At 44.5% G+C, this 16734-nt stretch overlaps 2 protein-coding genes across 2 annotated transcripts; one reads left to right on the plus strand and one right to left on the minus strand.

Moving 5' to 3' along the window:
- Window positions 1-2124: 2124 nt before the first annotated feature.
- Window positions 2125-8804, plus strand: PGAM1 (phosphoglycerate mutase 1). The gene is made up of 4 exons (XM_065923009.1): window positions 2125-2350; window positions 5847-6121; window positions 6650-6830; window positions 7726-8804. The coding sequence occupies exons 1-4, from the start codon at window positions 2212-2214 to the stop codon at window positions 7893-7895; spliced, it is 765 nt and encodes a 254-aa protein (XP_065779081.1). The 5' UTR covers window positions 2125-2211; the 3' UTR covers window positions 7896-8804.
- Window positions 8805-10163: 1359 nt separating this feature from the next.
- Window positions 10164-16724, minus strand: EXOSC1 (exosome component 1). Its single transcript, XM_065923010.1, has 8 exons — window positions 16608-16724; window positions 16386-16501; window positions 13837-13911; window positions 12578-12666; window positions 11767-11800; window positions 11109-11159; window positions 10893-10977; window positions 10164-10567 (listed from the first exon to the last, which is right to left on the minus strand). The coding sequence occupies exons 1-8, from the start codon at window positions 16636-16638 to the stop codon at window positions 10461-10463; spliced, it is 588 nt and encodes a 195-aa protein (XP_065779082.1). The 5' UTR covers window positions 16639-16724; the 3' UTR covers window positions 10164-10460.
- Window positions 16725-16734: the final 10 nt, after the last annotated feature.

A 16734-nucleotide genomic window follows, 5' to 3' on the forward strand; every position in this document is an offset into this window, starting at 1 on the left:
GCGAGAAGGTTGAGATAATACATTAAAACACTGGACATGCTAAACTTTTGTTACCGAGTCCAAGTAAGGTCTGCTTGTCTCATGACAGGCCAGTGAATCCAAGAGACGAGGTGTTGAGGCAAGCAATACGACTTTGTTCAGAGAACTGGCTGATTGAGAAGATGGTAAACTAATGTCTCAAAATAATCATCTTCCCTGGGTCTGGATGCCGGGTTCTTTTACGAATCAGAGGCTGAGGGGCAGGGAAGGAAGCAAAATAAAAAGGCCATTAATTTTCAAATATCTCCTAAAATATAGCAAGCTTTAGACAGGGGGATGTGTTCATTTTTTTCTTCCTGCCACCTGCAGGTGGACAGGGTTCTGAACAAAGACATTTTAGTAACAGTCTGGCATGGGGGCAGGATTCTCTGTGGCAGGCCATTACGTATGATTATAATAACAAAAGCAATGGAAAGCAAGTCAAAGAAACAGTTCCAACATGGAGTCAGAATTGACTTCTCCCTGCAACACTTTCAGGGACAGTGGATGACATATCTAAAAACCAGTCTTCCGTGTTTTGATTCATGTTTTTAACAAAGTGCCTTTTCTCTGCCTATCAACCCCTTCTCACTTTTTAAAGTCAATAAGTTCCCCAAATGCAACATTGATGTGGAGCCCACAAAAAATATTAGGTTAGATATACACGGACTTGGGAGGCAGCGAGCCTAGGCTTGAATTCTGGTTCCTGCAACCTTGGGCAAATTGCTTCATCCCTCAGTTTCCTCTTCAATAAATAGGAAATCAATAGTACTAGGCTCCTAGGACCATCATGAGGATATGAGGAGTGAATGAGTTAATGTTTGTAAAGTACTTAAAACACTGCCTGATACATAGTAGGTGTTTTATGAGTGCGTGTTAAAAACTTTTGTATAATTTGTCAAAGTATAGCACACGGCACAATTTCTTTGTTAGATGTTTTACACATGGGCCTTATTTGCACTCTGCCTGCTATGAAGGGCAGAAAACACATTCTACCCATCTTTGACCTTAGCCCACTGCCTGACTCATGTTTGGTGCTCAATAAAGTGGCAAAGTTGAAATAAACCAGGACACAGTGGCGCGGGCACTGGAAAGCTGTCTAGATGAACAGCAGATAAGCTGTCTACCGAAACTGCCGATTGGGTGTAGGGGAGGGACAAGCAGTAATCCTTCTCTTTCTGGAGTGTTTGATCGGCCTAGTTTGCTTCACTGTTGTTGGTCCAGGAGGCATTGACCAGAGGCTGTGAGAGACTAGAAAAGTTGGGACACACAACTCTGTGTTAGATGAAGAGCAAATCTTTCAAACTAGCAGTCAGAACCGGTGTCCTTATGGAGATCATTGTCCATGGAAATAGAAACCACCACCATTTACTGAGCACCTTCCAGGTCACGCTCGGCCACTTCAGTCTGTCCAACTCTTTGCGACCCCATGCACTGTAGCCCGCCAGGCTCCTCTGTCCATGGGCTCCTCCAGGCAGGAATACTGGAGTGGGTTGCCATGCCCTTCTCCAGGGAATCTTCCTAACCCAGGGATAGAACCCGCGTTTCCTGTGTCTCCTACATTGCAGGCAGATTCTTTACCCATTGAGCCACCTGGGAAACCCTCCTGGTGGATAGCCACCAGCTGAATATTTACTACGTTCGTTTACAAACGAGGGTGAGCGAGGTTAAGCGGTCTGTCCACATAGCGAATAAAATAGAAGAATGAAGATTGGAACGCAGGCGTGTGAATCACAATCTGTGTTCGTATGGGAAAGTGATCTGGGCAAGTCAAGTGCGATTGGAATAATAAAGAACATTTTATTACACCGAAAGGCTTATGAATGACTGCAATTCAATTCGATGACACTCCGGCCGGCATGCATTTCTAGGCACCGCCCAGAGGTTCCACCGCCTTTGGGCGCTTACGTGCGCTCCGTGACCGGCGCGGCGGACGCGAGGTAAGAGGCGGAGGCCGCATGCGCCCTGTCTTCCTGGGAGAGCGCCCCCTCCGCCAGGCGGCTGCAGCTCACGCACGGGGCGCATGCGTACACCCGGCGGGAGGAGGGTGGCCCGGAGCTAGTGGAAAGATTTGGCTGTGCAGTGAGAGGGAGCTGGCGGGTGGGGCGCGACCGCGCAGGCGCAGCCGGGGGCCGGGCGGCGACTCCGGAATCTCGGTGATCCCCAGTCTGCGCCGCATCCCGAACCGCAGCCATGGCCGCCTACAAGCTGGTGCTGATCAGACACGGTGAGAGCGCATGGAATCTGGAGAACCGTTTCAGCGGCTGGTACGACGCGGACCTGAGCCCAGCCGGGCACGAGGAGGCGAAGCGAGGCGGGCAGGCGCTGAGAGGTGCGTAGCGGGCCGGGGCGGTGGATGGGGGCTGCGAAGGCCGGGGCTGGTGCCTCTGGGTCACGGCCGCCTGGCCTCACCCTCGCTCTCCGGGAGAACGTCTAGACCTTAGGCTGCTTCTTTCTGACAGTGTATTTTGCAGTTGAGAAAATGGGCCGGGGGTGAGGGATCGATTTGCTCAAGGTCACCCAGCCAAGAAGAGGATCCGGGCGGTCACCGCGGTTTTACTGCGCTCTCTACACCGCTTTGCGAAATCGCTCTCGTCTTAGTCTGAGCATTTAGTAACTCGGGGACGGGTTACTAAATTGGATGTCCAGTGTCTTCCAGTGACTACAACCAAACCTACTCTAGGCTAGGGAGGCTGATGAAGTGGCAGGCCACATGCTTCTCTCCGCCGTGGGGGGGAGTGACGCGGCACCGCGGAGACCAAAGACATCCACGTGCTCTTGTAGGATGCTGTTTAGCAGCATTCCACAAACCCAGTGTCCAGAGTGCATCCACAAATGTAAATGAGTGGTGGAATGAATGAAGGATTTGAGTTAATCCTCTTCACAACCCCATAAAGTATACAGATTTCATGCCCTTCCTTCCCAACTCGCCCGGCCCTCTTTCATAGTTGGGAAAGTGAGAGTTTGGAAAGAGGACTTGACCAAGGTCACATCTTATTCCTAGTCCACCACGCTGGCCTCTGTTCTGGGGATGAGTAACAGGTAGGTGCGAGGGAACTGATAGGCTGTTGCAAAGGTGGAAGTGGCAGTGAGATAAGCTTGCCTACTCGGGCTGGCCCTCGCTGGCAGACGGCTCTCTGTGATTTTGAAATGCTAATGAGGAAGCATCCCCTGCTGCCAGCAATTCAAAGAATCTCCGGACTGGGGAGGTGCTTCCATTGATCCTGCTCTGCTCCCTTTTAATGGCAGCAGCCATTGAAATGGGTCATTGATGCCTGCTTGAAGTGAATCAGGTATTTGGCCCAAATTTGCTCTTTCTAGCTTCTTGCCTCCACTATAGATCTTTTAGAAATGAAGCAAAGACTTGGAAACAAGTCTGGGAAATGGAATCCTGATGAGGATGTGTGTGAATAATTTGGGATGGCCCGGTGTGACCTCATACCGGTTAGGAGAGGCCAGGATGGGGAAAGTGCTGGTAAAGGAGGCCATTTTCTCTCCTGTCTGGCAGGAAGAACTGAATGGGGTCTGTGGTGGTTTGCTGATGACTGACCCAGGACAAAGCAAATTGCAATTGTCTAAGACTGGTCAAACGCTTTAACTTGTAATCTCTTAAAATAACAGACCCTAATTCAGTTTTTAAGTAAATGTTAGTAGCATTAGTTTAAAACAGAAAGCCCATTAAATTTTTAAAATAACCGTTTAGGTGCATCCCAGATGATTAAATAAAAAGTCAATGACTAAAAGCAAAAATTCTGATGATGAAGACCATATGAATAATCTAATAATATAAAAGGCCTAAAATAAAATATTAATTTCATTCTCACTACTGCACTTGACTAGTCTTAAAAAATATATATATATTAATTTCACCAGGGCTTTAAGTACTATAGGGTTTATAAAATCTTGAATGATTTCAGGAGCAAGTTAGCAAGACCTGAGTTTCACCATGCCACCTTATTAAGGAAGGATGGAGACCACATGGCGCACCAGCCAACCTCATCCCTGGGAGTTTCCTAAACCCTGCTTCTGTTTGATGGCCAAGTTAAAGGAAGAGGCTTTAGAGTTTGCTGAGAGTTATAAGGGGAACTGCTCTTTTCTTCTGGGATCTATTTGTGTATCTAATGTGCAGCACTCCACTGCAATTAGAAAATTCAATGAAACAACCAGAGCTTTTCAGCATGGCAGCTGAGCCATGCACTGAGGATGTTGCTTCCCAGTGACTCAGCCTTTTACTGGGGAATCATTCTTCCCCATAAAGTTAGGGAGGAGATGGTAAGTGAGTCTACTAGGACTTGTCCTGAGGCTCAACGATGAGATGTGTCTTTTCCCTTGTGGGTGCTGGTGAGTCTCCTGGTGACTAATCCTCCCTTCCCCCATCAGTGTAGTTCTTACTGGCCTTATTCTAAGTTGAATGACTGGCAGAAAATTCACTTCACGTTGCATTAGTTACTGTTGGTGGTCTCAATATGAAGCAACACAGGAAAGTTTGTGCTGAATTTCAATGAGGGTCTTGTAAGCCTCATGGAAGAAAACAGGAATGTTTTCCTGGCTCACCACATAAGGAAAGGGACATCTCCCCATTAAAGTGGGAGGGAGAATAATGGTTTGTGAAACATAAATGAAGATATATATGGTAACTTACTGGTTGGGCCAACATAACTCTTGATGCCACCCCTCATCAACTGCTGTATAGAGGAGAGGTTTGCTCTTTCTCCAGTGAGTGGGTTGTCTTAAATTTGGTTTATCAGTTGATGTAGGCAGGTAGATATATAGGGTAGTCAAGTGATTTGACTAGCAGAAAGGAACTGTGGATGAAGAGGCTGTGATGTGATTTCCATACACTAGGGAAGATAAAATTTCATGCAACAAACTGGTTTTATCAGCATCCTCTAAGAGCTCTTACTGTATCCTAATTGTTGAATTCAAAATCCCATTTCTCCTAGACCAGAAATTAGAGAGGACTGAAATATATTAGTAATTGTCAATCAGAAGTGACAGTTCTAACTAAAATACAAACATTAGGATCCTTAGAAGTTAGGAAACTATGGAGATAGCTAGAGATGGTGGTTATGAGTTGGATTATAGAGTCATACAACATGGGTTTTTTACCTTTCATGTAATATCTGTGACCTCATAATTTGCTTAATTCCTGCAGTTTCTATTTTCCCCACCTGGTAAGATGGATTGTAATGATGTAACCTCACTGGATTGTTATGAAAACTAAAGTACATACAAAGTACTTATTAGTCCAGTGCCTGACAGATGGTAAACCCTCTATAAATACTAACTATTATATTTATTAAGTGATTCCAAGTTTTTAGTATCCTTATGTTAAAAGAATTAAAGCAAATAAAAAATTACAATGTGCTTAAGCACAGCACTCTGGGGATTAGTAGCGCAGATCTCAGGTTAGCTTGTTGACAGTGCATTTGGGCCTTTGGTTAGATGAATTATTAGGAAGCTGCTGGGAAGTATATTGTCAACTGCAACATAAATCAACAAATGTTACCTTCCCCAGAGGCAGAATATTGTTTTTCCTGTATGCAAAATAAAATATTTAGGGTATGCAAAATATTTAGCCAAATAATTTTCATTTGGGTTGTCTATACCTGAGATTTGTATGTAAAAAAATTCTGGCTCTAGGGATTTTGCTGGCGGTCTAGTAGTTAGAACTCCTTGCCCTCACTGCTGAGGGCCCAGGTTTAATCCCTGGTTGGGGAACTAAGATCCCACAAGCCGTGTGGCATGACTAAAGAAAAGAAAAAAGAAGAAATTCTGGCTCTAGAGTGCACCTCATTAGCTTATCACTTTGAACTTTCGATTTCCAGATGCTGGCTATGAGTTTGACATCTGCTTCACCTCAGTGCAGAAGAGAGCAATCCGGACCCTCTGGACAGTGCTGGATGCCATTGACCAAATGTGGCTGCCAGTGGTGAGGACTTGGCGCCTTAATGAGCGACACTACGGGGGTCTGACTGGCCTCAATAAGGCAGAAACTGCTGCCAAACATGGTGAGGCGCAGGTCAAGATCTGGAGGCGCTCTTATGACGTCCCGCCACCGCCCATGGAGCCCGACCATCCCTTCTACAGCAACATCAGTAAGGTATGGGCAAACTGAGGTTTGGCTCGCTGCACGCAGGACCAGGGGATCAGAATCTGGACTTTTAGCTCTTATTAGTATCTGCCTAGATCACTGAGTTTCTAATTTATGATAAAATAAATCCCCCTTTGTAATCCCCCTTCTCCAAGGAATGACCTTCACTCATTAAAAGTTTTAGTTAAGAATTTATGTGGTTTATCTACAAAGAATTTCTATCTTTTTTACATGTATTGCCATATTTTAAAAAACTGCACCATAGCTGATAGGGCCTTCCTAGACCAACTGTGTGGTAAAGTGAGTTGGGAAGAGCCTTGAGGCCTACCTTTCCTAAGTTGTGTTTCTTTTGGACTATTCAATCTTTGCAGTCGTGGGTAATGGGGGAGGGAGGGCAGGATAGTAATAATCTCCCTTCCCAAGCTCTCAGTGCCCTGGTGAGAGACTTTTACCTATCACTGTGATCCCTTAGGGGATGAGGAATAAGCAGAACAGATGCAACGGGTAATAACTGGTAAGCTGGGATTTTTTGTTTAGGATCGCAGGTACGCAGACCTCACTGAAGACCAGCTGCCCTCCTGTGAGAGTCTGAAAGACACAATTGCCAGAGCTCTGCCCTTTTGGAATGAAGAAATTGTCCCCCAGATCAAGGAGGGGAAACGCGTACTAATTGCAGCCCATGGCAACAGCCTTCGGGGCATTGTCAAGCATCTGGAGGGTATGTATGCTTTTCAGAGGGGCCCTCAGGGAAGGGTAAAGCAGAACTGCCACTACTCTGGACTGGTTTAGTATGAAGGAGACCTTTAGGAAAGGGCTGGATGTACTGAGAGCCTTAGAGACAGTCCAGATTATCTCCTAGTAGAAACATAATCCTTGATTCTCAAAGCATCACCTGCAGAACCAGAGGCTGCCACACCCCACTGGGTGCTTGTTACACATTAGAACCTCAGGTCCTATTTCAGACCTGATTTGGAAGCTGTATCTATCACCCAGGTACATCTGTCATTGCTCTATTACAATAGAGTGATCACCCAAGGAATGCCCCCAGTATTCTTTCTTACTGAACAGCAAGGAAAAAAGGGATGAAAAGTATCTCTCTCCAAAGGAGATACACATGAAAGTTTGAGATGCCTACCTCTAGACTAGGACTGCTAGTTGAAATTGCTGATAAAAATCCTTAACCACAGCCTGATTACAACTCCCCCTATGAATGTCACTTTGCATCCTAAGGTGTTTCACTCAAGGGCCTAGAGGCCCACACAGGCCACATTTTGGCAGCTGTATGAACAACATAGGACATTGACGATACTAAGATGTATAGTCCTGCTTCACTGTGGGCTTCCAGATCCCCCTTGGAGAGAGCGAGCTTTCATCCCTTTTTTCTTGCTGTTCAGTGGCTGAGAAAGAATATTGGGGGCATTCCTTGGGTGATGACTCTACCCTAATACAGATCCTTACTCTTATGACAAGTATCAGAAAGGGTGTCTTGTTTTAATTCCTGCCAGAGTCCTTGGAGGACCCATTTCCCCACCTGGAGGATTAACAGTAAAGCTGGAGAGGTCTGTGGATTCTTATCCTGCTTGACTTATCATGAGGAGGGGGTGTATTTTCAGGTCTCTCTGAAGAGGCTATCATGGAGCTGAACCTGCCGACCGGCATTCCCATGGTCTATGAATTGGACAAGAACTTGAAGCCCATCAAGCCCATGCAGTTCCTGGGGGATGAAGAGACCGTGCGTAAAGCCATGGAGGCTGTGGCTGCCCAGGGCAAGGCCAAGAAGTGAGGGCAAGCAGCAGATTACTTTCCCAAGGATTACCCCCGTCCCCTGCCCTGGCCCACCCTATTCCTCTGCACCTCTCCCCGGCACATGTCCCACTGATGACATCTGTAGGCATTGTAAGTTGTAGCTGCAGGTGGGGACCAGCGGCTCCCAATTCCACATTAGCCATTTTATCTCTTGCACCCACTCCCTTCATACAGTCTAGTCAGAATGGCACGTCTGGGGCATGGTCCTCAGCCCAAGCCGAGGGAAGACTTATCCAGAAGCGTTGAGAGGTCGTCACTGGGGGGTTTGATGGTGGTTTAGTACTAAGGAGCTGCTTGAGTAGGGGACAGGGAGAAAACCATGCTGAGGTGTGACCAATGAGGAGAAGTAAGAGCCTGTTTGTGTCCCCAGAGGCCAGCCGGGCACTGTTCTGTTAGGTGACTCAGGGCTCTAGTCATTCCAGTGGAAGATGAATGTAACCTGCATGGTGATTGAATCAAACATTCCTCCCTGACTCTAAAAGGATCAATCCTGAATGTTTTTGTGTTGCATTTACTTAAAAAAAAAATTATATATAAATACAAAAAAAAAAAAAAAACCCTTCTGGGGTTTTTAGTGGCGGTTGAAATATTCCCACATGTGGTTATCAGCAAATAAGTCATTCCTTACACCATCATGGGATAAGCTCCTTGACTTCTAAGGTGTAGGAGTTCATCCTGCTGTGTGTTTTAGAATCCCTCCCCTGCCTTACTGTTTTATGGCAGCGGAATGCCTCTTGATCATGTCCAAGTGTGTCTCTCACTGTGCCTGACTTCTGAATCATGTTCCAGTTGCTTGGCCCAGCACTTGGGCCCAGTACTCATTTCAGCATAACTGTACTAAAACTTTTTTCCAGATCAGTATAAAATAAAGGAGTGATGTGCAATATTTTCTGTGTGATATGTCTTATCTGAGGAAATCAACTTGAACATTCAACTTGAAATGTCTCTCACTGCCCAAGTTCGTGTATGACTTAAGAGCTTTAGGACGGCCAGTCACAACTTTACACAACCTGGTCCAAATACCATGTATCTCCCTGGGTTCTCCACTGTAGGTTGGAGAGCTGAACTCTTTTTCCTGTTGTCTCTACAGTTCTTGCTCAATGGTACTGGTTACTAAAATCAAATTCTGAAACTTATACCTTCTTTAGAAAGGTAAAAGTTTGTTTACTAGACTTAAAAAAAGCCAGTCCCTTTCTATTAGTAAACTGTAAACTTGATTCACACCTTTCCTTTTGGCCCCTAAAGTTTTATCCCTGTCAGTTAACTAACCTCAGAAATTACACTTGCAGGAGAAAATGAATATATAGTCATCCCTTATCTGCAGAGGGGAGACTGATTCCAGGACTCCTCTGGATATTAAAATTAACAGATGCTAGGGACTCCCTTGGTCCAGTGGCTAAGACTGCTCCCAATGCAGGGGGCTTGGGTTGGATCCCTGGTCAGGGAACTAGATCCCACACGCATGCAGCTGAGTTTGCATGCCACAGGGAAGAGCAACTAAGCCAAACAAACATTTCAAAATTAACAGATGGTAAAGTGCCTAATACAAGATGGCATAGTACAGAGGGCTCTCTCTTCATGGGTTTCACATCCATGAATAGGGAGGACTGACTAATTATCTACATAATTGGGAAGGGGCATTGCTCACATTTACCTTTTCTCTGAGACCTTTGAGAAGATCACTGGAATATGAGAAAGCCCATAATGCCTTTCTCTTCTAGTAGGAACAAATAACACCCTCCATCTAGAAAATTCTTAAGCGCTTCATGATAGCCATTGGGTGAGGCATGTTATATACATAATGTTCAATCCTGATAACCCCTGAAAGGGCTAATGGTTTACAGAAGGGGATACATGCTGAAAACAGAAACTTGTCAGAAGGTACAGTACTAAGTACTGAGATCCAGTATAAATGTTGCCAAGGTCCTTATTCTAAAATTTAAGCATCTTGCTTTCCAAGTTAGCTTTTTATCTCCTGTGCACAGTAATCCTAGGAAGACTTTTAGTACTTTAAGTCTAAAGTAGACTGATGGGATGTTAGTTTCCTTAGCTTGTACTGAATCTTAGAACAAAAGTTGGTAATTTTGTGCTCAACCCATGCCTGACATGTAGCAAGTACTCAAAAGTATGTAGAACATAAAAAATACAAAAAAAGATAGGTGATTAGGCATTGTCTGCAAAGACTGCTCTAGATGTCATGTCGGTTTAGATTCTTTACCCTGCTTGAGACAACAGAAACTTAAAATTCTTTTCATAAAAATGTTTTCTTTGTCATAGCAAAAATACATATTTGTAACACTCAAAGAACAGGCTATAATCTACCATCATAGTTTGTTTGCTGGTGCCTCCAAAAGAAATTACTCCAGAGAATAAAATCTGCTGAAAATTTCACAAGAAAAATGTTCCACCTACAGAAAAGACTTTTCTAAAGGTGGCTGCTGACCAACCCCTGGTGTCTGAATATAAGACAACAGCCTCCTGATGTCACTCACACATATACTCTTGGAAAATAGCTTCCCCTCTGCATGGGAAAAGTGGCTTCTTAGGTCTGCAGGAACTCAGGCTGTACTCGGGCCACCTTCCGGAATTCTTTGGTGTGGGTCTTCGGGCATTGCATCTCACACCAGCTGATGGGGACCATCTGGACACCTGTGAGGGAAAAGGTGGTGTAGGAGCTGGGACCCCAGATACTTGCTTGAGACATTTCTCTTTTCAGCTGGGTGTGAACTGATGTCACCAAGCTGCCTAGTGAACCTCTCACCTCATACAGAAAAAAGCCTTGTTTATTCCACTGATTCATGGAGTCAAGTGACTCTTCCTTAGATTATATAAGGAGAATCATTCTAATCTCAGTAGTCAGTATCTACACTCACATTGCTTCTAAGATAATTAAAGAACGCGGGCAAACAATGGACTAATCCCAAACCCTAGCTCGCACGGAAAGCTGAGCATGTGGAAGTGCGGACAAACTCACCCGATTCGCTGTGGGCCACCACCACTCCCAGCTCATTTTCGGCTGTGGTTAGCAGGTAGTTGGACTGCGCATCACCTAGGGAGATCTGGTCACGTCACACTGGTGAAGGAAAACAAAGACTCACAGGTCTTCCTTCTCACAGCTACGTGAGTGGATTCTCCACTTCCCTTTCTTACTTTGACAAAGGACCACAAGTCTGCAGGGAATAAAGGATACCACTTTGGCCAAGACGATGTCCCCTGGGCGGAAACTCTTGTAAATTTCAACCTGTAAAGAAAGGAGGGTAAAGTGAAAGCTCTGATCAGGTCTATATGAAACTATCAGAGGGAGCTAAGATAGTGGAGGAATAGGACGGGGAGACCACTTTCTCTCCCACAAATTCATTGAAAGAACATCTGAACGCAGAGCAAACTACACAAAACTATTAACCCCACTGAGTAGAGCTAGTCTACTTCTAACCCCCAGAGGGTAGAAGTCACCGTTACTCAAGTAGATCAACAACTTTTACTGCTTCTGTGGCATCATCTCATAAATGAAAGATCTGAACTCAGGAACCTGATCAGGAATCTGACTTAGACAAAAGGTACTATGGTTGCTCTGAAAGGGTCCAAAATAAGTCTGAGAAAACAGCCATGAGTAAATACCTGGCTTCAAAGACAAAGAGTAAACTAGCTCCTCTCTGGTCAACAAAAAGAAGAAAAATCATACAAAGAGAAAAGGAATAGTGAGGTAAATTCCACACCTTCCAGTAGAGAACAACTTAAACTTCCTTGGACTCCACATTCCCAGAGACTTTTGAAATTCACTGGAATAATCTAAAAGGACTGAGATTCCTACCTAAAGCCACAAAGAAAAAAAAGAATCAACCAACAACCTTGTCTTTTTCAGTAGCTCGGACGTCTTCTTTGCTATAAAGAAAAGAAGTAACAGAAAGATTAATTATCTGTGAGAAAGAATTATCCTGTAGACTCCTAGCAGACAAAGAGCTATAAGAGCAAAGAGAACAAATCCTGATCGAGACCCTGCTGTCACTCAGAGGAGCAGGTGGAGAAGTATTCCCTGTCCTAACCCCGAGGAGAAAATCACAGTTCCCATTCTCGGATCACACAGAGCAGGAGTATCAATACCTCCCACTAGAGGAAAGTGGATCTGGTTTGGCAGAGAAGGATAAGGAACTCTGCTGCCTTAGGAGAGCTTGAATGGCAGCATCACAGAACCACACAGAATCCTGAGGGTGGAAAGAGCCTCAGATGTTAAATTATCTAGCTCACAAGAACTGTCTGTCCCTTCTCAAAGAACCCATAGGGGGAAGAAAACACCACTTCACCCATTACCCTTTTTATTGTCTTATAATGCTTGGGTTAATTGATATTAAACACAAGAAAAAAAGGTACTTCCTAAAATGCCCTCTACTTTGTTTGGTATGACTCATACCCACAATGCACCTCCAGCTTATTCAATTCTTTTTTGTTTTATTTAAAGTCCTATCTCATTAATATCTTCCTTCTGTGTTAACTCACATACTGTAATATTTTCTTTAGATATTACCTGGGGAGAATCAAACCACAAAGAGGTGAGACATGGGCAGGAATAGACTGTAATTGTTCTTAAAAATTCCAGTCTCCCATCCTATCCTAATCTCATTCCAGGCGCTGAGGAGAAATGAAGACAAAAATACTCCTTACCGGATGGTTCCTCGAAAAGAGTTCTTAAGTGGCGTGGACCCCACATATAGGATGTGTACTTTGGCAAAGCGTGAATTGATGCTGGAGACCTGTGGAACAGAGGAAAGGGCAGCATTAGAGTATTAGCAGTTGTCAGCTGAAGGAGGCAGGAATCAACTAGGAAAGACTAGGATTTTAGTCCAAGCATCCCTACTAAGCATAAAATTTCAGATAAGTTAACTCCTATTTATCCCTGCATAAGTGATGTTCATAAAGTGGAGTTAAGAGCCACTCTGGCCACCTAAAATAGAGTTACTGGAGGAATCAAATGAAATAATATGGCATAGATTTTCAAATATGTGCAAGTCTAACATAAATACACAAGGGAAGCATAGCAAATCTAACTAGACCTTTAGCAGATCTCACTAAGAGGCCTGTAGTGTGAATGGAACTTAAGTCTCCATTTCAGCTGCTGGGTAACATTTGGATCACTGTGCCTGTCCAGTTATTTTCAAAATAATGCGTAGATTTTCTCTTTTTTCCCTTTTTCCTTTCTTATATTTGGCCATGCTGTGTGGCTTGCAGGATCTTAGTTCCCTGACAAGGGATTGAACATGCACCTTTGATACTGAAAGTGCAGAGTCCTAACCACTGGACTGCCAAGGAATTCCCCACATAGATTTTCTGTTGGAGAAATTATTTATAGAGAAAAACTAAGAGCTACAAGTTAACTGACAGAGGGTGGGGATGGGCAGGGAATACTGATGTCTTATAGTTACTAACTGGTACAGCACTCATTAGCACTCGCCCTCAAAGACTTTATAAAAATCTTTCATTTCTCTGCAGAAAAAGTTTCGCTTTAGATGTTCAAAAATACACCTCCTTATGACCTTCTGGTACTCCTGTTTCCCAGACAAAAGTAAAAAATTATATGCTCAGGAAACCAGCTCTGTGAAAGGACTACATAAGCTTGAACTTGACCACACCGATCATTACTCTAGAAATCTCTAGACCCAGCAGAGTCCAGTAAAACTTTCTGTGATGATAGAAAAATTGTGTTGACCAACATGGCAACCACCATCCACCTGTGGCTACTGAGTACTTCAAATGGAGCCAGTGGAACTGAGGAAATAAATTTTAAATTTTGTTTAATTTTAATTTATTAAAATTTAAATGACCTTATGTGACTACTGGTTACCATACTGAACAGTGCAGTTCTATAATGATCATGATTTCAACACTGGATGGTATCCTAAGCAGGGAGGTTAGGATCAACTTACCTTACAGGTTACAATAGCTCCTACATCTGGCAATAATTGGGATTCTGTTTCTCTCATCACAGATATGACAGGAAGCTACAGAGAGAAAAATAAAACATGAATATCCTGGCTAAACCTTGGATAAAGGTATTTGTGGCTTGACAGTAAAATGGGATACCTTTAGCCACAGATGACATCACATGGGCAGGTAGACTACAGATTCATTTGTAGCCCAGAGCAGAAAGCCTTAGAAATTTTAGGATACAGGAGGGCCAAGGGGCCACAGAAAGAAAGCTGCAAGAAAATATAATCTTACCACTTCAGATGAGTTCTGAGTTTTTTTGTGGTTTTCTTAAGAGTTTTTCGGCATACAACTACATTGCCTGTAATCATGGATAATTTGACTCTTTCCTTCAAAGTTATATCTTTCTTTTGGTTTGTCATTTTATCGGACAGGCTAGAATTTTCAAATAAATGTTATATAACAGTGACAATACTTGTTTACTTCTATTTAATACTTATAGAGTTTCCTCTTGAGCATGGTACTGGCTATTGGTGTAGGAAAGGTATTTTTGAGCCTGATCTTTTCTTAACCTTTTCCTTGTTCAGTATGTCTCAGCTCTCCTGGTCCTTTTTCAGTTTCACCAATTCACTAAATTTTTTCCCATCTCAGGATCTTTTCAACCTGTTCTTTCTGCTCACTCACTCAACTCTTATTGATCCTTTAGATTCAGACTATATATCACTTCTGACTAGGTTGGATTTGTCTATTACATGTTCTCATGGTACTCTGTAATACTCTTTCAGAGCAGTCATCATATGTGTAAGCATACATTCATTTGAGCATTTATTTGCTTATAGTTTGTATCTGTACCCCTTGATAGCAGAGACCACGTATATTTGGCTCAATACCACATCCCACAGCTATAAAATGAACAAACTTTCAAATCCTAGGGAAATTCCCAAAATTGGTTGAATACAAAGTCTCTCATTTTATAGGTAAGAATCTAAAACCAGGGAGTTTAAGTTTCTTACCTAAAGCAGAATCAAGGTTTAGTCAATACTGAATCCTCTTTCTACTATGCTTCCGGTCTTTAGGGTTTTCCTGGTGACTCAGCTGATAAAGAATCTGCCTGCAATATGGAAAACCTGGGTTCGATCCCTGGGTTGGAAAGATTCCCTGGAGAAGGGAATGGCTACCCACTCCAGTACTCTGGTCTGGAGAATTCCATGGACTGTATAGAGATTTGAACTTCCCTCATAGCCCAGTCGGTAAAGAATCTGCCTGCAATGCAGGAGACCTGGGTTCAATTCCTGGGTTGGGAAGATCCCCTGGAGGAGGAAATGGCAATCCACTCCAGTATTCTTGCCTGGAAAATCCCATGGACAGAGAAGCCTGGCGGTCTACAGTCCATGGGGTCACAAGAGTCTGACATGACTTGGCGACTAAACCCCCACCACCACCACCTCCAGTCTCTAACCTGCTCCTTCAAGAACTTCTTATATGATTCCAAGCTAATCATGGATCAGCCTCTGGAACCAGGGAGAATAAATAATATTGTTCATACATTCAATAAACATCTACTGAGCATTTACCTTGCACTACATGCATAGTAGTGGAAGGATCTAATGGGGAACTTATAACTGAGTGTTTAATTGCATGCTGAACTAAGTGCTTAGAAAGGGAGTAATAGCTCTTGGGACCTTCCTGGTGGGCCAGTGGTTAAGACTCTGAACTTCCACTGCAGGGGGCGTGGGTTCCATCCAAGATCCTGCATGCCATGTGGCAAAACAAACAAGCAAACCAACCCCAACAGCTCTTTGTGAGTGTTAAAACAAACAAAAAATAAAGCTCCCTTTTTTGACTAGTGGTGTCTACAGGGCTTCTCTGAGAAAGTGATACTAGTGAGGTTATCTAAAGGGTGGTGGTGGTTTAGTCGCTCAGTCGTGTCCGACCCCTGCGACCCCATGAACTGTAGCCCGCCAGGCTCCTTGGTCCATGGGATTTCCCAGGCAAGAATACTGGAATGTGTTGCCATTTCCTTCTCCAGGGGAATCTTCCCGACTCAGGGATTGAGCCCGCGTCTCCTGCAATGGTGGCGGATTCTCTTCCGCTGAGTAGGTAGGATTTAATCGGGCTAAGGAAGAGAGGAGCTTGTTCCAGACAAACGGCGTGTATACAAAGACTCTGTGGTCCACTGGCGATATTGAAAGAAGACAGTAGGACTTCTGCAAAGAGTGAGGCGCGGGTAGCGGAGCGAGATGAAGCCGGAGAAGTAGGCGACATTCGGTCAGGATTCAGCTCACAGCACGGCTGAGCTCGCTTCCGTTCTTTCCCCAGCTTGCTTCCCCGAGTGTCAGCAACACAGCCAAGCCAGACAACACAACTAATTTGTGATGGCTAAGTGTCCAGCAGCGGGGATCCCAGCTGTCAGAAACTTAAGAGACTTAACTCCTTCTCCTGAACCAGGCACTAAAGACGCGCTCGTAGGACCCCTGTCTAAAGACAGCGAAATCAAAGGCAGCGTAAGACAAAGACAGAGACAGAGAAGGGAAGCTGCCCCATTTACCGCGCCGTTCTCGCTGCTCTTTGTCAAGCAGCCAGCAAGCGACGAGAAGATGTAGCCGTGCCGGGTGTAGGTGCCGCTGCCCGGGCTGCCCTCCTCCAAGTTACACAAACGTTCGCCTGCAGAGAAAACGCTGCATCAGCCACGGGGCCGCTGAAGCTGTGGGTTGTCTGGCCTTCTTGCCCCTGTCCCTGCCAGGATTCGCTCTGGATACCGCTGACTTACCGGGGATGCAGTACCTCACGGGTGGCGCCATGACTGCCACTGTCCCAAGTCCGGAGGAAAATGAGGGCGACCTCTCATTGGCCAATATCCAGGTGCAGTTCCGCAGTAAGGAACGCGCTAATTGGTG

Source organism: Muntiacus reevesi, chromosome 2, assembly GCF_963930625.1.
Source record: "Muntiacus reevesi chromosome 2, mMunRee1.1, whole genome shotgun sequence".
Classification (NCBI taxonomy): domain Eukaryota; kingdom Metazoa; phylum Chordata; class Mammalia; order Artiodactyla; family Cervidae; genus Muntiacus; species Muntiacus reevesi.